We start from the raw sequence: 19,723 nt of genomic DNA, 5'->3' as shown, positions 1-19,723 counted from the left end.
CCAAGGTCTGAAGCTCCCATTCCCTTCCAGAAAGGTCGACAAACCGGCATTATTCATCAATAACAGCCAGTCCCCCGGAGCTCCCTCCGCGGAGCACCCCGGAAAAGATCCCTCCCCTCATCTGACCTGCGAGCCCCTGTCTTCCCCGGCCTCCAGAATGTAGCGTGGCTCCAGCGGCTGTCAGGTTCCAGACTCCACTCCCGGCTCGGGTTTGGAGCCGGGGTGTGGCGGAGTTGGGGGGAATATGAGTGGAGGGCGCGGCCCCGACTGCAGGGCGCGGTGGGGCGGGCACTAGATGAACCCCACTGGGAGGAGCAGACCAGACTGGAGAGCTGCCGGGGGCTCACAGAGAAGGAGGTGAGACGGCTTTGGGGACGCCGCGGGAGAGCTGGGGCTGAGGCCACATCAGGTTTGGGGTGAAGGAATGAGACGGGTGGGAGACACAGTATCCGCTTCTCTTGGGGAACTTTGAATAAAGGAGGGAGGAGTTGGCTTTTCTATAGGACCTGAGGGAAAGGGGCCCTAAGTTAGAAGGGATTCTTCCTCCTCCCCAAATAGTTGCTAGACCGTCCAGCCCATACTCAGCCCAATCAATCCACTCAGGAAGAAATAAGGGAACCCCATCCTCTCCCCTGCACTGAGCAAAGTAAGACCTAAAACAGAGAAGTAATTTGTCTGATCCGCTGGATTTGTGTCCCTCCCACTCTCTACAATGAGATTCTGTGTGATGTCCCTAGGAGGTTTCTGTGAGATCTAGGGAGATCAACACTCACAGGACCCATCTCGATCCTAGAACCCGTGCGACTGGACTGGACGCTGGACGGAACCTAAGGTTAGAGGGAGTGGGAGAACCATGCCGGAGGTGGGAGGTGGAAGGAGATGGTCCCAGAAAAAGGCCACTGGACTTAAGAACACCAGATGTGACCAAAGTTGGAGTCCGGGGCCAACTGGAGAGGCGTGGAGGTTGACGGCTCTTCCCCCCTTGGGCTCCCACTCTCCATCCCACACCACCCCACTGCAACCCATCCAATAGGTGGTGATGGAAAGAGCCTGAGATCGTGGGGAGAGCCCAGGGCCACGGACTCTTTAAAGCATCCCTAGTCTTGATCGGTCTGGCAAATGGGGGAGAGGGAAGGTTCTGGACCCTCGATTTTTGCATCTAAGTCTGAGTGTGGAGGGGAGGGAAAGGATGGTTCAGAAAGAGGAGTGAGGGCCAGCTGGAACTGGAAGGCTTGTAGGTAGGTAGTCTTAGATGGAAGAGTGTCTCAGGGTGTCTGGTACAGCTACTTAGACAGAATTTAGTATTAATGGGAAAATCAGGAAGTTGGGGGACACAACTGTAACTGGAGAGGAACCTTTAAATTGATATGCAGAAGACCTCAAAAAGGAACAATGACCCCCAAATGGCCATATCTGGGCCCTGCTCTTATAGTCAAGCTCACCATGGTGTTTGGGGAAAGTGTTTGTCCTGAGCAATGGATTCTGAAAAAGGACTGTGAGTGGAAATTAAAATCATTTATTTACTTAAAAGAAATTGGTGCTAACTGATGGAAGCTTCTATCTCTGATGGAAGAGAATTTTTGTAAGGGAGCTGACCTGCCGGTCTGGTTTGGAAATGGGTGGAGCTCAAACTACTTGGAAGGCAAAGGAAGGAAGGGGGGGGAAGGGGGGAGTCGGGAGAGAGAATGTACTCAAGAGACCTGTCAAGAGATCACCTAGGCTGGAAGAAACTCCTACATCCTTAGCTATCTTTGGCTCTATTCCTCCTGGTTCCCCACTGTCTCTGCTCTAGTTTGTGACTCTCTCAGGGTTCTGCAGATCAAACAGTAGATGTCACTTGCCCAGCAGGGTCCTCCCTGATACGGATCTAATTACACAAACATTTATTAAACGTATACTATGTACAAGGCACTGTGCTACCTTCTAGGAGTGTAGGTCAATAACATCTAAGCTTTTTTTGGTCCCACACCCCTATCAGTTTAAATGACCAATGCAATTGGAGGGGGGGGGGCATAGCAATAAGGCTTAAGTGACTTGCCCCGGGTCACAGAGCTAGTAAGTGTCAAGTGTTTGAGGCTGGATTTGAACTCAGGTACTCCTGAATCCAGGGCCAATGCTTCATCCACTGTGCCACCTAGCTGCCCCCACCCCTATCAGTTTTTTGTTTTTTAAAAAACAACTTTTTGGTATACCACCTTAAAATACAGTGTTCCAAAAGTCTTAGTGAAGTTCCACACTCTTCAAACTTCAGGTTTCACTAAGACTTTAGGAACATCTTGCATGTATATTTATGTACATATAGACATACACTTGACTTACACTATGGGTACCCAAACAAAATGGAGGGGGGGGTGTCTTCTCACTCTCAGGTAACTACTTCAGAGAGCAGTGCCCAACCTCTAATAGTTATCTGCCTATCAAAAGCCCAAGATGATCTAGGAGGCACAGGGTGGGTATGTTGGGAGGGGTGGAGAGGGGAATTTTTCTAATGCCACCTGTACTGCTCCTGCTGTAGGTGCCTGGGTAATTGTTAGAGTATAACTGCCCTGAGGGGCAGTAGGGGAGAGGTTGGGAGCTTGTACAACAGAAGTGGAGGGAGGGGGTGAAGAGGAGGGAAATGAGAGGGTGTGGAGGGGGGCAGCTAGGTGGCGCAGTGGATAGAGCACCGGTCCTGGAGTCAGGAGTACCTGAGTTCAAATCTGGCCTCAGACACTTAATACTTACTAGCTTTGTGATCCTGGGCAAGTCACTTAACTCCAATTGCCTCACTAAAAAGAGAGAGAGAGAGAGAAAGAGAGAGAGAGAGAGGGAGAGAGAGGGGGGGGTGGAGGAATAATGTATAAAGGGTAGGATGGTTGGGATGGAGACAAGCCTCCAAATTGGCTATGACAGGGAGGATGGGGTTCAGCCCACCTTCCCACTTAGGGTCATGCTATGGCTCCCCCTTTGGAGATCCTTGCTCAAAGTCACTGTGTTGGGCATCAATTCCTGTTTCTAGGAAGCATCTTGATACAGGAAAGAGCTTAGAATCACAGAACCAAGGTTTGAATCCTATCCCCCCAAATTACTACTTGTACTAGGGCAATTGTGTCACTTCAACTTTCTGGGCCTCCATTTCCTCATCTGTAAAATGAGGGAGTTGGTCTCTGAAGGTTTTCCTAGATCTAGGACAGGATCTGGAATTAATTGTTCTTTAAATGTTTGGTAGAATTCACTTGTAAACCCATATGACCCTGGAGATTTTTTCTTAGAGAGTTCATTGATGGCTTGTTCAGTTTCTTTTCCTAAAATGGGCTTATTTAAGGATTTTATTTCCTCTTCTGTTAATATGGGCAGTTCATATTTTTGTAAATATTCATCCATTTCATTTAGATTGTCAAATTTATTGGCATACAGTTGAGTAAAATAGCTCCTAATTAATGCTTTAATTTCTACTTCATCGGTGGTGATTTCATTTTTGATACTGGTAATTCAGTTTTCTTCTTTCTTTTTTTAAATCAAATTAACCAAAGGCTTATCTATTTTATTGATTTTTTAAAAATGAAATCAGCTCCTAGTATTATTGATTAATTCTATAGTTTTCTTACTTTCAATTTTATTAATCTCTCCTTTGACTTTCAGGATTCCTAATTTAGTATTTAATTGGGGATTTTTAATTTGTTCTTTTTTTTAGCTTTTTTAGTTGCATGCCCAATTCATTGGTCTCCTCTTTCTCTATTTTATTCATGTAAGCATTTAGAGATATAAAATTTCTCCTAAGAATTGCTTTAGCTGCATCCCATAGGTTTTGGTATGTTGTCTCATTGTCATTCTCTTGGATGAAGTTATTGATTGTTTCTATGATTTGTTGTTTGACCCACTCATTCTTTATAATGAGATTATTTAGTTTCCAATTATTTTTCAGTCTATTTTTCCATGACTCTTTATTACATATAATCTTTGTTGCATCATGATCTGAGAAGGATGTATTTACTATTTCTACCTTTCTACATTTGACTGTGAGGTTTTTGTGCCCTAATACATGGTCAATTTTTTAGTATATGCCATGTACCGCTGAGAAAAAGGTGTATTCCTTTCTATCCCCATTCAATTTTCTCCAGATGTCTATCATATCTAACTTTTCTAAAATTCTATTCACTTCTTTAACTTCTTTCTTATTTATTTTGTGGTTAGATTTATCTAGTTCTGAGAGGGGAAGGTTCAGATTCCCCACTAGTATTGTTTTGCTGTCTTTTTCCCCTTGTAACTCATTTAACTTCTTCTAGGATAGGATCTGGAGTGGTGATTTAATTTGTATAGGTAATTCCCAGGTGAGGAAACTCCCTCTACCAATAGAGGACAACACCTTTTCTGCAATTCAAGGTCTTAGACTTGCTTAGAGCGGGGCTTCTTAAACTTCTTCCACTAGAGATCCCCTTTTGCTTGAGAAATTTTTATGCGATCCCATGTATATAGGTATATAAAATAGGTATATGTAACCTTTTACTGTTGCCAAATTTTTCCCAACCCCACAGTTGGGGCTTAGAGCACCAAGGTTAAATGACTGTGCTCAGTGTCGCATAACCAGTATCTGCATTAGACTTGAACCCTGATCTTCCTAATTTATGAGGCCAGCTTTCTACACCATTCTTCCCTACATGGGTACATGTGCTCATGTGTATGTTAATTTGTATTTGATGTAATTTCATGCAATTTATGAGTTTTTCAGAAGTATCTATTTTTTGAGGAAAAATAAAGCCAAGAAAATTCAGTCCAATTCAATGACTATTCATTAAGCTTGGGCACTAGAGAATACAAAGATGAGCTATACTCCCTATTCTCCATGAGTTCACCTTCTATTGTGTATTCAGAGCACCCCAGCACTGTTTTCTGATCTAAACCTAACAGAAGGCTTCCCCCATTTTGGCTTGATGGGCACAGCTTAATTCTGTTCCCCTTCTTCATCTCTTATCTCCTTAATTCTTCTCCCCAAAATTCTTTTTAATCTTTATATCGATTCACATCCGATCTTCTTCTTTGTTCCCTTCCCTCTAGGGAAGGGCCTGGAGTACTGGTAGGCCTCTAGCCAGGAGGGAAAGAAATAAACTTTTATTAAGCACCTACTATTTGCCAGGTACTATGCTAAGTGCTTTATAAATACAGTATTATCTCATTTTATCTTCACAGCAAGCCTGGGAAGTAGGTGCTATTATTATCCCAATTTTACAGTTGAAGAAACTGAGACAAACAGAAGTTAAGTGACTTGCCCAGGGTCACCCTGCTAGTAAGTATCTGAGGCTGGATTTAACTCAGGAATTCTAGAATCCAGGTCCAGCTGCCCAGTGGCAGCCCAAGATAACTAGGGGTTAGAATAAGAAGCTGATTAGTGTGCCATTCTTTGTTGGAGGAACAAACAATCTCATTTCTATCTCTACCTACATATTATCTGTTCAGAGCAACCTCCAAAGGAATGTTCCTCGAGGAGTTGAAGAATATCAGGACTGGAAGGGACCTTGGAGATCACTTCAAGTCCAAGTCTTTCATTTTATAGATGAGAAGACTGAGGCCCCCTGAGATAAAGTGATTTCTCCAAGGTCAGACAGTTAGTAAGTGGCACTGCTAGGGCTTGACCCTGGGTCCCCTCTTATGAAGGATAAGGGGTCATCCTTTACCTACAGAGATACCTTCCCCCTCCCACCCACTCTTCCTAAAACTTCAGGAATTAAGAGAAAGTGCCCAAAGCTGTCCTGTTTTTGTTCATTTGTACCCATTTTTATTTTGTTTTGGCAAACTGGAGTGGTTTGCTAGTTCCTTCTCCAGCTCACTTTTGTTTTGTTTTGTTTTGTTTTTTTGTTTTGTGGGGCAATGAGGGTTAAGTGACTTGCCCGGGGTCACACAGCTAGTGTCAAGTGTCTGAGGCTGGATTTGAACTCAGGTCCTCCTGAATCCAAGGCCAGTGCTTTATCCACTGCGCCACCTAGCTGCCCCTCTCCAGCTCATTTTACAGATGATAAAACTGAGGCAAACAGGGTCAAATAATTTGCCCAGTGTCACACAACTAGTAAGGGTCTGAGGCTGGATTTGAATTTAGGAAGATGAGTCTCTATTATTCCAAGCCTAGCCTTTGTCCTTTTCAAGATGCATCCTATTTAAGATGACTGTCCTGAATCATACTATGGACTCACACTTTGAACTGGTGTGATAATTCTCTAAACCATTATTATCCTCTTAACTTGAACCATTCCCTGTCTGTAATAGCTGTAATAGACACTAGTTGTACACTTAATTGACGCTGTGTGCTGGATTCCGAAGTTGGCAGAAGTCGCCTTGGCACTTCTGTATCTATTTGTGTAATAGAAGCTTAGCTTTTAGGGAGAAGAGAGTCCCCCTGGTGGACTTCTAGTTAATGACAACACAAGGGAGGACCCAAGAATTCCAGAAGGGATTAGCACTCTCAAATTGATTTGGTTAGCCCTCCAATCAATCCCTGTTTTGTCACAGTCTCTGTGTCACTCCTTTTCTGTATTTGTCCATATCTATGTGAACATAGGGTCTCTATTTGGGTGTCTTCGTTTATCTCTGTTTTTCTCTGTTCTTTGTATAAATGGTTGTCTATTTAAGGTTTTGTGTCTTTCCCTCTATTAATATCTGAGGGTTTTTTTAGTCTTTTTTTTTTTGTCAATTAACCAGCATTTTTTTTCTCTCCTTCCCACCAACCCTTTCTCAAAGAAAAGAATGGAAAACCCTTGTAGCAAATATGCATAGACAAGCAAAACAAATTCCCACATTAATCCTGTCCAGAAATGTATGCCTCATTTTGCAGCTTGAATCTATCACATCTTTCAGGAGGCAGGTAGTAGAGATGTGTATCAGTTTTTTGCCATCAGGGCTGGCCATTACATTGATTAGAAACCTTAAGTCTTTTGAATGTCTGTATCTTTGTGTGTGTGTGTGTGTGTGTGTGTATCGGTCTGTATCTCTGTATGTGCCTTTGCAGACGTGTTTGTGTATTTTTCCTGATCCTTGTGGTGAGTCCAGGGAGAGGATTGATAAATTGAATAAAGATTGGTGCAGCTGGGATTGAAAATCACGACCTGTTTTCTGTGAAGCCAGAAAGGAAAGCAAAGAGTGGGCAGAGAGAAGGAAGAAAAGGATCTAAAAAAGATGAACAAGATCCACCTTGAGACAAAGAACAGATAGAGTCTGAATGCAGATCAAAGTATACTCTTTTCCACTTTATTTTTTTCCATGCTCTTTTTTTCCCTTTGGGTCTTTGATTTCTTTTACAACATGACTAACATAATAATGTGTTTTATGATTGAACATATATAACCTATATCAAATTGTTTACCTTCTCAGGGAGAGAAGAGGTAAGGAAGCGAAGAAGAAAGTTTGGAACTCAAAATTTTTGAAACATGAATGTTAAGAGGGGCAGCGAGATGGTACAGTGGATAGAACACCAGCCCGTGAGTCAGTAGGACCTGAGTTCAAATACAGCCTCAGATACTTACTAGCTGTGTCACCCTGGACAAGTCACTTAACCCTGATTGCCTCCAAAAGAATGTTAAAATTGTCTTTACATGTAATTGGGGAAATATAAAAATATTATTTAAGAAAAAAAGGATATAAAGAAAAAAAGAAGACCAAGAAGAGTGGACCAATGGAGCAAGGAGAGGGGAATATATTGGGCAGATGGGGAAAATAAGGATAGAAGGTAGGAGAATCAATTTAGAGATGAAAGGAGTCTTAGAGATCATTGAGTTGGATCTCATTTTGAAGATGTGAGAACTTGGGGCCAAAGGAATTGGTGATTTGCTAAAGGTTATCTCTCCAGTTAGTTGCAGAGCCAGAACTAGAATTTGGGTCTCTGATTTCCAGTTCAATTATACTTTCCAAGAGGAGAGAGCAATATTTCAGTGGGAAAAAATGCTCAATTTGGAATCAGATAGCTCTGCCACTTACCACCTGTATGACCTTGAATAATTCACTTAACTTCTCTGGGCCTCAGTTTCTGGTTTTTGTATAATAAGGGAGTTGCACTGTAACTGTAAGGTCCCATCTGGTACTCTCTGTGATCCCATGACAAGAGATATCATATACAATAGGCATCTCTTCATTTCATGTGCTCAGCATTAGGAACACAAAACAGAACAAAACAAACAAACAAAAAATTGTCCCTGCCCCTAAGGAACATTTAGACAGATATACAAGGAAATTAGAGGAGGAGGAAGAAGAGGAGAAGGAGAAGGAGAAGGAGATGGAGGAGGAGGAAGAGGAAGAGGAAAGAATACTAACAGCGAGGGACATCAGGAAAGGCTAACAGTAGGGACCCTAAAATGTGGAGCTGAATAGGGACCATGTACCAGGCATAGGGGGCAAAGATATAGAGGAGGGAAATGGAATGATGTTTGGGGAACGACTAACTGTTCAGTTTGGGTAGAGAGTAGAGTTTGTGAAAGGGGGTAGTATGGAATAAGGCTAGAAAGGTAAGAAGGAGCTAAATATATAGTGCTTTAAATGATAGGAGTTTTAATTTTATCTCATAGGCACTAGGGAGCCCCTGAAGGTATTGGAGTCAGCCACTTGGAAACATGGTCAGCTTTGTAGCTTAAGGAAAGTATTTTGGCAATAGTATAGAAGTTATATTGGAGAGGGAAGACAATGGAATCACAGGATATCTTTAAGGAGGTTGTTACAGCCATCCACGTGAAGAGTGATGAGAACCTGAACTCAGATTGTGACTGAGTAGAATAGAATTGGAAAGATTTGGCAACTGATGACTAAAAGTAAGTGGTGGTAGTTGTGTCATGTCTGACTCTTTGTGACCCCATTTGGGGCTTTCTTGGCAAAAATTTGGGAGTAGCTTCCTATTTCCTTTTTCCAGTTCATTTTACAAATGAGGAAACTGAGGCAAACAGGATTAAGTGATTTGCTCAAGGTCACATAGCTAAAAAGTGTCTGAGAATAGATTTGAACTCAGGAAGATAAGCCTTCCTGACTCCAGGCTTGTACTTTATCCACTTCACCAATTAGCTGCCCCAAAGTAGGAGGTACTCATATTCCAATTAAGAGTTGCCCATATTTTAACCCGAGTGTTACTCGTGAGAGAAGATACTGTATTGCAAAATTAAAACATAATGCCTGTAAGATATAAGAGACTATTAAATAGTCAGAAAGGAGATTGATTGATCAAGTCTCAAATTCATTCACACCTAGGAAATTATAAGCTCTAGGCTGTTAATTCCAGTTCCATTGATACCTGGGAGATATAGAGTTAGCCATCTCTGGAATGGTGGTAGAAGAAAGATAAGATTTCAGGAAAAACAAAGCGCGGAAATAAGAATGAAAGAAGAAGGCCATTTACCATTGTTTTGGGGCAGGGCAGAAGGAAACCATGTTCCTATGTGCTAAAAACAGGTGATAAAATATTCAAGAGATCTGAACTTCATCCGGATGGTCAGACCCCCGGGCTTGGTTGTCAGACAGGAAGATCTGACATGAGTGATGTGGAGATTGGAGCCTTATCTGTGATTTCAGCAGCCTTGGGAAGCTCATAAGTCCCAGAGTTACTACTGCACAGAGAGGTTAGGGACTTCGGCTTAGGCACACAAAACCAGTAAGAGGGAGCTAGCTGGTGGGGTGGGAAAGAGGACTGGAGCTAGAGTCAGAAGACTTGAATTGCAGTCTTGCCTCAGATACTTAATGATGGTATGACTAATCACTTAGCCTGTCTTGGCCTTACTTTCCTGCCTCATAGGGTTATTGTGAAGATCAAATGAGATAACATATGTAAAATGCCTCAAAAACCTTCAAGTGCTATATAAATGTTAGGTATTGTTATAGCTATTATTTTGGGGGAGGGGGGGCAGGTCAATGAGGGTTAAGTGACTTGCCCAGGGTCACACAACTAGTAAGTGTCAAGTGTCTGAGGCTGGATTTGAACTCAGGTCCTCCTGAATCCAAGGTCAGTGTTTTATCCACTGTGCCACCTAGCTGCCCCTTGTTATAGCTATTTTTGGGGGGGGGAGCCAGGCAATGAGGGTCAAGTGACTTGCCCAGGGTCACACAGCTAGTATCAAGTGTCTGAGGCAGGATTTGAACTCAGGTCCTCCTGACTCCAGGGCCTGTGCCTTATCCACTGCGCCACCTAGCTGCCCCTTGTTATAGCTATTATTAAAAGCCCTGGGGTTCATATTCCTTTTCAGCTATTCATGAGCTATGTGACCCTTGGAAAGATATTTAACCTCACTGAGCCTCAGTCTCCTCATCTGCCAAATGGTAATATTAATAAAACCTACCTCATGGGGTTTCTGTGGGAATCAATTTAGGTTATGTATATAATGCATTTTGAAATCCTTGAAATGCTATACAGGAGCAGCTAGGTGGTGCAGTGGATAGAGCACCAGCCCTGGAGTCAGGAGGACCTGAGTTCAAATCTGGCCTCAGACACCTAACAATTACTAGCTGTGTGACCCTGGGCAAGTCACTTAACCCCAATTGCCTCACCACCACCCCCCAAAAAAAAAGAAAGAAAAGAAATGCTATACAAATGCTGACGATGACAACTACTACTATTGCTGCTGGTGGTGTTGGTGGTAGTGGTGGCAGTGTTGGTGGTGGTAGTGGTAGTGACAGGACATGAATCCCAGCTTTAAACTTTAAATCCAGGACTTTCTCTAGTACTCTGCATTGCCTCTGGAATGCATTTTTTTTTCTTTTCTGTGCTTTTTTTTTTTTTAAACCTTCATAAGTAAGCATTATACTTTTTTTTTTTCGGGGCAATGGAGGTTAAGTGACTTGCCCAGGGTCACACAGCTAGTAAGTGTCAAGTGTCTGAGGCCGGACTTGAACTCAGGTACTCCTGAATCCAGGGCTGGTGCTTTACCACTGCGCCACCTAGCTGCCCCCCAGCATTATACTTTTAAAAAACTTATTATCTGTGTACTCAGGACAAAATGAACATAAAAGGGGTTTGGGAGTATGTCCTGAGACCACAGCCCAAAATCCAGAGGATAACACAGTCTCAGGCGGTAATAGAATTGATTTGGAGAACCTGAGGGTTATCCTATCAATAATAAGGAGCTACTGAAAGTTTCATGACCCACTTCTTCATAATCCACTGAGAAATACTGAAGAAACACGTTGGAAGATGCTGAAGGGAACAATGACCCCTGAGATGCTGATTCCTTCACCACTAGTGGGATGGGGATGAGGAATAAAAACTACGGCCGGGGCACTCATCTATGACCTTGTACTATTACAGCAGCCTGCCTCCTGACCCGACATCAAGATGTCTGCCTTTGGACACACTTTCCCCTTCTATGCTGGTCCCAAACCCACCTTCCCCATGGACACCACCTCAGCAGTCATTATCACAGTCTTCTTAACTGTACTGGTCACTTTCATTGGCATCCTGCCTGGTATCCGAGGCAAGATGGTAAGAGAGATGCTTCAACCCTGCCATAAACCAGCCTGAAGAAACCCCTTCCCCAAGAAAACTCCAGTCCCTAGTCCCAAATCTAACCCCCACCTTAGGGGAATCCCAGACTAACTAAGACAGCTATAGCCCTAGGATCCCCCAACTCCAAGTGACCCCAGATCTAGAGATACCCAGTTCAAGGGGAGACCTTGAATATCATTCTTTAGGGTGGGATGGAGAGGGAGGAAAGGTTCTCCTCACTGAACTCACCCTATAATTCAGAGGCTGTTTTGGCTGTTTCGAGTGGTGACCAGCCTATTCATTGGAGCTGCCACCCTGGGTGAGTATGTACCGAGAGGAACCAAATGTCCATCCCTGAAAATGTGACCCTCTATTTCCTCAGGTTTTCCCTACCCTCGCCTTGTTCCCCTCAATTAAACACCAGTTGTGTTTCACTGAAACTAAGTTATGAGAAGCATCTAGGGGAGTTGGGTGTGTAGCATGTGCCTGCTACTAAGGAGGCTGAGGCTGGGTGAATCATCTGAGCATGAATGAAAAGCGGATCCAATATCCCAGCTAAGTCTGACTCTGCTCTGGTGATCTCTCGGGAGCAGGAGGTCACCAGTCTGGGGAGGAGGAGCCAACCGAGCCACATGGGAAACAGAGCAGGTCAAAGTTTCCTTGTCTAACAGTAGTGGGATTGGACCTGTGAGAGGCTGCTCAATGTAGTCTAAAATACACATCCACAGACCCATACATACCCACACCCCCGCAGGTATGAGTGTAGTGGTAGTGGTGGATGTGGGTGTGGGTGGGTGTGGGTGTGGGTATAAAGAAGAATAAAGTACTAGTAAAAATAGCCCTAAATTGGGAGTCCAAAGACACAGTTTCTAGTTTCAGGCCTGCTGTTAATTAGCTGCATGACCTTGGGCAAGTCACTGCTTTTTCCTCTCTGGGCCTTGGTTTCATGACTGTAAAATGAAAGGACTGTGCTAGACATCCCCGAGGTCCTTTTCAGAAACAAATCCCATAAGCCTATGAACCCATGATCCTCCTCCCTTTGCTGCACTCTCCTTGTCACCCACATTATATTGTCCTTTAAGTCAGTCAACAAGCATTTTCTAAGCACTTATTATGTGCCAGTCACTGTGCTCAGAACTTTAAAAAACAAAATCAAATATTATCTCATTCGATCCTCACAACAACCCATGGAGTTGAAGAAACTGAGGCAAATGGAGGTTAAGTGATTTGCTCAGGGTCACACAGCTAGTAAGTGTATAAGATTGGATTTGAATTCAGATATGCCTGACTCCAGGCCCAGCTCTATCCACTGCACCACCAGCTGCCTCTCATTGTGGAGAGTAAGATGGAGTTTTGTTGTTGTTATTATTCAGTTTCCAACTCTCTGTGATCCCATTTGGAGTTTTCTCAGCAAAGATACTAGAGTTGTTTGCCATATCATTTTACAGATGAGGAAACTGAGGCAAACAGGATTTAGTGACTTGCCCAGAGTCACACACCTAGTAAGGATCTAAGGCCAGATTTGAACTCATGAAGATGAGTCTTCCTGATTCCAAACCCAGTACTCTATCTGTTGCACTTCACTCCTCAACATTTTTTTTGTATGTAGTCGAAATCAAGTTAAAGTGAACACCTCAAAAACCTTGGCAATAAAAGTGGGGAAGTTGCTGATTGCATTGTCTTGGGACGGGAAGGAAGAGGACTTTCCATGCTGAGGCTTATTAATTAGGGCATCTAGGTGTTAAAGTGGTAGAGTGTTGGACTTGGAGTCTGGAAGACCTGAGTTCAAATTCACCTTGGACACTTGCTGTCTGTGGGACCCTCAGCAAGTCTCTTAACCTCTGTCTGCCTCAGTTTTCTTATCTATACAATGAGGATGATAATAGCACCTACTTCCCAGGGATATTGTAAGGTTCAAATGAGGCAACATGTGTAAAGCACTTTGCAAATCTTAAAAGTACTACAGGGGCAGCTAGGTGGCACAGTGGATAAAGCACTGGCCCTGGATTCAGGAGGACCTGAGTTCAAATCTGGCTTCAGACACTTGACACTTACTAGCTATGTGACCCTGGGCAAGTCACTTAACTCTCATTCCCCCACACCTCCCCCAAAAAAGTACTACAGAAATGTTAGCTATCATTAGTAATAATAATAATAATTGGGGCAGCTAGGTGGCACAATGGATAGAGCACCAGCCCTGGAGTCAGGAATACCTGAGTTCACTTAACATTTACTAGCTGTGTGACCCTGGGCAAGTCACTTAACCCCAATTGCCTCACTAAAAAAAATTTAAAAAAAAATAATTTTCATGCTGATTCATTTTTCCCATCCCATATTGCTCTGGGCAGTATCCCTCAAGGGAACGAGTGGACACCCAATTGAAGGAGAGAGCAATGGAAGGCTTTGAACCCAATGGTCATATCTACCCTACTATGCTCACATGACTCTCTTACCATTCCCCCCATTTTTCATTTCCTTTCTTCTCCAGCTGTGAACTTCAGTGGGGAGTGGTCCACAGGCCGGGTCAACACCAATACTACTTATAAGGCTTTCAGCCCCATGAGGATCAGTGCAGATGTAGGATTGCAAATTGGTCTTCGAGGAATCAATATCACACTTACAGGTAAAAGGACATGGTTGGGTGAATCCTAGTGGGACTTAGTATCTCTGGAAACCACAAACCTTGGGGTGAGGGAAGCTTAAGGGATTTGGGTTCTGGGCTAGAGGAGGTTGGGAATGCAGAATGGGTACAGTGGGGAAAATGCTGGCTCTAGGGTCAGAGGACATGGCCAGATTTCTGCCTTTGATGATGATTACTAAGTGGCCTAAGGCAGGTCACTCACCTTCCTCATCTTTACTATGAAGACATCACACCAGAGGACCCTGAGATCTCCTGTTTTTCTTAAAAGAGAATTGTGTGATCCCTGAGACTTGCTTTCTCTCTCGGCCATGGCCAAGGGGTTTTCTCCCTTGCTCATTCCCATGCCACCATGTCCACAATGTGCTATCTTTCCTATTTGAATCTGTCTCTTCTGAATATGTAGGGCATAGGATATTATAAAACACTCTCTGGCTCTCATAGGGGACACACACATACACACACAGTCCTCTGGTCCCCCTTGGGCCTTGGCCTTTCTTCCCCTGTCTCTTTTCCCCAGGGATACCAGTACAGCAGTTGAATGAGACCATTAACTACAACGAGCAGTTCAGGTGGCACTTTGGACAGAATTATGCTGAGGAGTACATAGATGCACTAGAGAAGGGGGTGCCTGACCCAGTGCTCTACCTGGCAGAGAAATTCACTCCAAATAGTCCCTGTGGCCTGTACCGCCAATACCGCCTGGCTGGACACTATGCATCTGCTACACTCTGGTGAGGCTAGAAGGCTGGGAAGGAAGGTGGGAGGTGAGATGACCTGAGGTTCAGACAAGAATCTTTTACCATGAAAAAAAAAATCTTTTGCTATCTTGGAAACCCTGGTAGGAGGGGGCTGGCAGCCTAGGCACAGAGTCAAAGTGGTATTTTGCCCAAAGCTACTGTGGAGGTGAATCACTCAGGCCTCTCCAGCATCTTGTGGGCATTGTGGGCCCCCTTCCCCTCACTTGAACTACGCCTTTCCAGGGTAGCATTTCTCTGCTGGCTGTTATCAAACGTGCTGTTCTCCATGCCTGCATTAGTTTATGGTGGACACATGCTCTTGGCCACAGGAGTCTTCCTCATCCTTTCGTTAATCTTCTTCTCCATGACCACCACCCTGACCCCAATGTGCCCCCTCCGCCTGGGCTCTGCTTCCCTCCACACTCATCGTGGACCTGCCTTCTGGATCACACTGGCTACTGGTGAGGACCCTTCTGGAGGGATGACAGTGAGGGCCCAGGAGGTAAAAGGAAGGAATGGAGTGGCTTTGCCCAAATGAGAAGGGGGTTCCTGTCTATGAGATCTCCTTTCTTCAGCACCCCCAAAGGACTAGACCCTCAGAGTAGGGGCTATGCATTTCTTCTTACCTCTGGTGTGTTTAGCCATCCTCAGGCCGGGTTCTTGGAAAGGGTCAACAGATTAAGGCCATTTCATGTAGTGATGACTGTACTGTGATGACGTCTCCCCATTCCAAGCATGGCTAGGTGACATATTAGATAAAGTTCTGCATTTGGGGCCCATAAGAACTGAGTTGAGATCCTGCCTCAGACATTTACTAGCTGTGGGGTCATGAAGAGTCAGACACGACTGAAACAACTGAACAAGAACAAAAAACCTGAGGCAAGTTCCTTGACCTCCTCCTTTCTTCATCTGCAAAATGGGGATAATAATATCACTTATTTCCCCTATTTCATTGTAGATAGATAGATAGATGGATGGATGGATGGATGGATGGATGGATGGATAGATGATAGATGATAGGTAGATATATGATAGATAGATGGATGGATGGATGGATGGATAGATGATAGATAGGTGATAAGTAGATATATGATGGATGGATGGATGGATGGATGGATGGATGGATGGATGGATAGATAGATGATAGATAGGTGATAAGTAGATATATGATGGATGGATGAATGGATGGATAGATAGATGATAGATGATAGGTAGATATATGATAGATAGATGGATGGATGGATGGATGGATAGATGATAGATAGGTGATAAGTAGATATATGATGGATGGATGGATGGATGGATAGATGATAGATAGGTGATAAGTAGATATATGATGGATGGATGGATAGATAGATGATAGATGATAGGTAGATATATGATAGATAGATGGATGGATGGATGGATGGATGGATGGATAGATGATAGATAGGTGATAAGTAGATATATGATGGATGGATGGATGGATAGATGATAGATAGATAATAAGTAGATATATGAGAGATAGATGGATGGATAGATAGATGATAGATAGAGATAGAGATAGATGATAGATGATAGGTAGGCAGGCATACAGATATGCACATATATACATACATATTATATATATTACTTTGCACATCTTAACATGCAAAATAAATGTTAGCTAACATATATAAAATACTTTACACATCTTAATATGCAATATAAATTCTAGCTATTATTCCTTTATATGCTCTTTGCCCCCACCCCTTTTTTATGCTTATGCTCCTTCTGTCATCTGTTAACAACTCAACAAGCATTTATTGGTTTGTTTGTTATTGTGGGGCAATGGGGGTTAAGTGACTTGCCCAAGGATACACAGCTAGTAAATATCAAGTGTCTGAGGCTGGATTTGAACTCAGGTCCTCCTAAATCCAGGGCCAGTGCTTTATCCACTGTGCCACCTAGCTGCCCCTCAACAAGTATTTATTTATCATTTACTATGTGCCAGGTACTATGCTAAATCCCAGGGATATAAAGATAAAAAACTGGTGCTTGTGCTCATTTAAATGGGGGTGAAACAACATGTACACACACAAGGAAGGATGAGTAGACACAAATTCGGGAAGGTATTAACAGCTCTTCCTGTAGGGGGCAGCAATGAGCTACACGCTCATGCTGTTCTTTGAAGTGAAGGAGAGATCATTCTAGGATAGGATCTTAGATAATAGAATTGGAAGGAACTCCTGAGACCACCTAGCACAACCGTCTCAAGTCACAGATGACTGAGATCAGGGAGGTAGTAAGCATCAGAGGAAGGATTTGAATCTAGCTCTTCCAGGGCCAGGAGATGAAATGGAATGATCAGGGAATAGCTAGTAGGACAGAGCCTGTCTTTCCAGACTGATCACAGATTATTCTCCCTCACTCTAAGGGGAAAAAAAATCTGTAATGGGTCTTGAAATACAGACTAGAATCAAAGTGTAGGGGCAGCTAGGTGGTGCAATGGATAGAGCACCAGTCCTGGATTCAGATGGTCCTGAGTTCAAACTTGGCCTCAGACACTTGACACTTACTAGCTGTGTGACCCTAGGCAAGTCACTTAACCCCAATTGCCTCACAAAAAGAAAAGAAAAGAAAAGAAAAGAAAAGAAAAGAAAAGAAAAGAAAAGAAAAGAATCAAAGTGTAAAGGGCTTTGAACGCCAAATAGAAGAATCTGGAGGCAATAGGGAGCCCCTGAATTTTCTTGAGCAGAATGACATAATCAAACCTGAAATTTGAAAACATTGATTTGGCACCTATGTGGAGGATAGATGAGAGAGGAGAAACACTCTAGTCAGGGAGACTATGGGATGGGGTTCGGAGAGATAATTAATTGTTTGGAGCCTAACACCAGATTAAGTGTGAGATGTTCATGGGCCATTTAGGTGGAGATATCTAGCAAGTGGTTGGTAATTTAGGACAGGAGCTCAGGATATAGAGGAGAACTGGACAAATTGAGAGTCAATCAGTAGTGATAATTGACCCCATAAGACTATATAGGATCAGCACCGGCCCTGGATTCAGGAGAACCTTAGTTCAAATCCGGCCTCATACACTTGACATATGACCCTGGGCAAGTCACTTAACCCTCATTGCCCCGCAAAAAAAAAAAAAAAGACTATATAGGGTCATCCAGAGTATATCCAGAAAGATAAGGGAGCCCAGGACAGAGTTTGGGGTACACCTCCCCTTTGTCATTTTTGTCCAGTCTTTCTCTCCTTCTTCAGTTCTACCTTCCCATGTGTTGTTCTTGTTTCCTTCCCTATGCCTTCCTTCCATATTGAGTGCTCTTCATGGTTCTCATTTCCCTCCTCTTCAGCCCCCCACCCCCACCCCTACATGTGTCTCAGACTTCTTTGCCAACTCTCCCTCTCCTTTTCAGGACTGCTGTGTATTCTGCTGGGCCTAGCTGTGGTGGTGATGCATAGGATACAACCAGACAGGCTGAAGATTTTCTTCAACCAAAGTGGGGTGGAAGAAACTGAAAAGATGGCAGGTCCAGAGGAAGGGGGACTCCTGGGTCCACGATACAGGCCTATGGTACAGAGCCCTGGGGACCAAGATATAACTCTGTCAGAGGCTCCCAGTGAGGAGTCCCCTAGGGAGGAGTCCATCAGGCCTCCAGAGGAGCCCCAGAGAGAGCCAGAGAGTTCCTTATAACATCCCATCTCCTATACCTCACTGGATTTAGGAGTTCAAGGAAGTTTGGAGATGTCCGTCCCCTGTAGCCCCACCTCTCAGCGGTTTTCCAGTTAGCATGCACTTTTGCCCTCCCAAATGGCTCCCATTTGAGACTTCCTTTCTTTTTCCACATCTCATCCAACTCATTGAAACCATGATTGCCAAAAGCAAAACACTTTCAAGGAAGGTGAAGATGTTCTGCATTACTGCACAAGTATGACATATTGAATTGCTTGATTTCATAGGGAGGGTTAAGGAGGGAGGGAGGAAGAAAAATTTAGAACACAGAATTAGCTCAAAGCCCTTAATCTCATTAGAGTGGGCTCATGGAGGGAATAACATTCACACCCAATTGGGAGGAGTCATCTATTTAACCCTACAGGAAAGTAGGAGGGGAAGAGGATAAGGAAGGAAGGGTGAAAAAAGGGAGTGCAGAGCAGGGGAGGGGACAGTCAGAAGTCAAAACAGACAGTCAAAAACACTTTTGAGGAGGAATAGGTTAAAAGAAGATAGAAAATAGAGTAAATATCATGGGAAGGAATAGGATGGAGGGAAATAGTTATGATGATTAATTATAATGGCAAAACGTATGGTACCTACTTTGCTGGGCTATTATGAAGAAAATTCTCTGTCAAGTTTAAGGTACTATACACAAGTTGTGATGAACAGGATACTATCAGAAAAACCTGGAAAGACCCACATGAACTGAAACAGAGTGAAATGTACTGTATACAAAATAACAGCAATAGTGTAAGATGATCTGCTGGGAAGCATGTGGTTATTTTCAGCAAGACAATGATCCAATATAACCCTGAAGGACTTATGAAAATTGCAACCCATCTACAGAGAAAGAACTGATAGTATCTGAAAACAGATGGAAACACATTAAAAAAAATTTTTTTTTTCCTCTTTGACAATTCCTTAATCTGAAGTTTGGGGTTTTTTTGGACTGTTTTCTCTCACAACCTAGCTAATGTGGGAATGACTACTCATGTATAACAGTATAACTTATTTTGAATTGCTCGAGTTCTTGTGGGTGGGGGGTGGAAATGGAGGGAGGAAGAGAAGTTGGAACACAAAGTTTTTAAAAATTGATGTTAAAATTTGTTTTTACATATATTTTGGAAAATAAAATTCTATTCAATACCAAAAAAAAAGTTAGATATGTTGATGGGCCAGTCGTCTGGGATAATTACATCAAGTGAAGTCCAAAAGAAGAAGATATGTATTTATCACAATAG

General features: G+C 43.3%; 1 protein-coding gene across 1 annotated transcript; it reads left to right on the top strand.

Moving 5' to 3' along the window:
- Window positions 1-334: 334 nt before the first annotated feature.
- Window positions 335-18,461, top strand: DUOXA1 (dual oxidase maturation factor 1). Its single transcript, XM_043988348.1, has 8 exons — window positions 335-409; window positions 738-832; window positions 11,243-11,416; window positions 11,681-11,738; window positions 13,908-14,042; window positions 14,578-14,791; window positions 15,041-15,258; window positions 18,184-18,461. Exons 3-8 carry the CDS (start codon window positions 11,270-11,272, stop codon window positions 18,459-18,461), a joined length of 1,050 nt encoding a protein of 349 aa, XP_043844283.1. The 5' UTR covers window positions 335-409; window positions 738-832; window positions 11,243-11,269.
- Window positions 18,462-19,723: the final 1,262 nt, after the last annotated feature.

The sequence above is a fragment of the Dromiciops gliroides genome, chromosome 2 (genome assembly GCF_019393635.1).
Source record: "Dromiciops gliroides isolate mDroGli1 chromosome 2, mDroGli1.pri, whole genome shotgun sequence".
In the NCBI taxonomy this organism is placed as follows: domain Eukaryota; kingdom Metazoa; phylum Chordata; class Mammalia; order Microbiotheria; family Microbiotheriidae; genus Dromiciops; species Dromiciops gliroides.
This window is presented reverse-complemented; position numbering and strand designations above follow the sequence as displayed.

Excerpts from the sequence above, each read along its gene's own strand:
- DUOXA1 (XM_043988348.1), top strand. The coding sequence starts at position 11,270 with ATGTCTGCCTTTGGACACACTTTCCCCTTCTATGCTGGTCCCAAACCC. Across the intron at positions 11,739-13,907 it reads CATTGGAGCTGCCACCCTGG|CTGTGAACTTCAGTGGGGAG; the intron begins GTGAGTATGTAC and ends TTTCTTCTCCAG. Across the intron at positions 14,792-15,040 it reads TATGCATCTGCTACACTCTG|GGTAGCATTTCTCTGCTGGC; the intron begins GTGAGGCTAGAA and ends ACGCCTTTCCAG.